General features: G+C 43.0%; 1 protein-coding gene across 1 annotated transcript in view; it reads right to left on the bottom strand.

Moving 5' to 3' along the window:
* Positions 1 to 1,492, bottom strand: part of YBX1 (Y box binding protein 1) — a 35,096-nt gene extending 33,604 nt beyond the window's left edge. The window contains 1 exon segment of the mRNA XM_006903689.1: positions 1,429 to 1,492. Within this exon segment, the coding sequence (XP_006903751.1) occupies positions 1,429 to 1,492 (64 nt within the window).
* Positions 1,493 to 2,064: the final 572 nt, after the last annotated feature.

Here is a 2,064-nt window from a genome sequence, read left to right as displayed (position 1 = left end):
GTATCAGCTCAAAGCAAACAACAACATGGGAGCATGTATGTCCCTGGCGGGTGCTCTCTCAGAGAAGCCATGGTGGAGCGTGCCTGAAAACTTTCTGCAGCCACTGGAATTTTGCATGGACAAGGAAACGGAAGAGCAAATCTTTGGATCTCTGTTCATCTTATGCCGACAAGTTACTAGGTCCTCACACATTTCCTATGCTGTCACTCACAGTACCACCAGCCTCACATGAGCCTTGAGGACATCAGAGATGCTGAAGGATCCCTGAGTTTCCCCTCAGCCCTCGACGTGATGGTCTGAGTCAGCTTCCAGTTACCAGAGGCAGAAGCAGCTCACTTTGGATTATTATGGAAAGAAGAAGACCTCAGCCACCTCCAAGTTTTGCACTGGGAAATGTTTCTCTGGACATGTGACTACATTTTATTTCTAGACACACATAGCTCTAAATGCTAGCTGTTATCCCTCCCTTTCTTCCTCTTGTCCAACACCCTCACCCTCTTTTGACCCCCTGAAAAAGCTATTTCTCTCAGTTTAGAGCAGCCTTAGGAATATCCCTTACTGGATCAGCCGTGGGAGAAAGAATACTCCCTTCTTTGAGAGCTCCTCCACTTAGCTCAGTCCCAAATCTCAGCAAAAGACAACTAATCAACTCTTCCCTAGATCTCAGCTTCTGGCTGCCCAGAGAAAGTCTTGCCTGGGGAGGAAGCCCTTTAAAATAATGAGGACAATTGGAAGTCCAAAAAAAAAAAGAAGATCAAAGACTCCAACAGAGACAGCCTATCAACATCAAGAAAAATTTTTACCACTGGATCTACAGGCAACATGATAGATGGGAAAAAAGATTGAAACGGTCAACAACTTCATCTTACTTGGATCCACAGTTAACACCCTTGGTATCAGCAGTCATGAAATCAGATGTATTGTACTGTGAAAGTCTTCAGTGAAGGAACTCTCCAAATTATAAAGGAGTAATGATTTCAGTTTGAGGACTAAGGTGCATCTGATTCAGGACATGGTCTTTCCAATCATTTGCTATGCATCTGGACCATCAGTATGGATGACAGAACTGATGCCTCTGAACTATGATGTTGGAGAAAAGTACTGAACGTACCATGGACTGCCAAAAGAACAAATATGTCTTGGAAAGTGTATAGCCATAATGCGCTACTCCTTGGAGAGAGACATGATGCTCAGAAATGTACAAGGTCAGCAAAGGAGAGGAAGACCCTCGACCAGGTGGAATGACATGGTGACTGCTGCAATGGGCTCTAATGTGCCAGTGTGAAGATGGCACAGGACAGGACAAGGTTCAGATCTGTTGTTCATAGGGTCACTACGGGTGATACCACTGTTGTTAGGTGCTGTAGAGTTTAGTACAGGTCTTTACCACTAGGCCACCAGAGTTCTTTAGCCTTAACCAAAACCTGCATATGACTTAGATGTCCCCTGGCTGTGTCTTAGCTTTTGACCATTTCTGTGTTTCTTTCCACATATACAGGCAATCTGATGCTTATGTAATCACTCCATGTAGGCAGGACCATGTGCATAGTTTGTCACTTATTCTACTAAAAAAAACTGCCACAAACACTTTAAATAAAACTTCACCATCCATGCTTCCAAGGAACACCCTGGTGGTTTGGTTTTTTTTGCAATTCATGGGATACTCAGTACTCTTCAGATGAAATAGTTGACAATTTCAATCTTTTTATTTATTAAGTTAGGGAGCTCTGGTAGCTTAGTGGTAAGGAACTACACTGGTACCCAACAGTACATAATTTGTACCCACTAGCTGCTCTCTGTAAGATGATGGGCAAATCTCAGGCAATATACAGCCTCAGAAAAATTGGAGGGTCGGCTATGGCTGAGTCCGACTTGATATTCAACAAACACATTATGATATTGCCTACTGGTCCAGTGGTGAAATTTTTGTCTTCCTAACGTTTGGAACAATATGTCAACAGAAAACTGCCAGTACTAGGGATATTATAGCTAATGTTAGATGGATCTTGGCAGAAAGCAAAGAATACCAGAAGAATGTCTATCTGTGCTTCATTGACTATGCAA

This window comes from Elephantulus edwardii, unplaced genomic scaffold, assembly GCF_000299155.1.
Source record: "Elephantulus edwardii isolate Elephantulus edwardi_28Jun2011 unplaced genomic scaffold, EleEdw1.0 scaffold00049, whole genome shotgun sequence".
In the NCBI taxonomy this organism is placed as follows: Eukaryota; Metazoa; Chordata; class Mammalia; order Macroscelidea; family Macroscelididae; genus Elephantulus; species Elephantulus edwardii.
The sequence above is the reverse complement of the archived record's forward strand: the minus strand, read 5'-3'. Positions and strand labels throughout refer to the sequence as shown.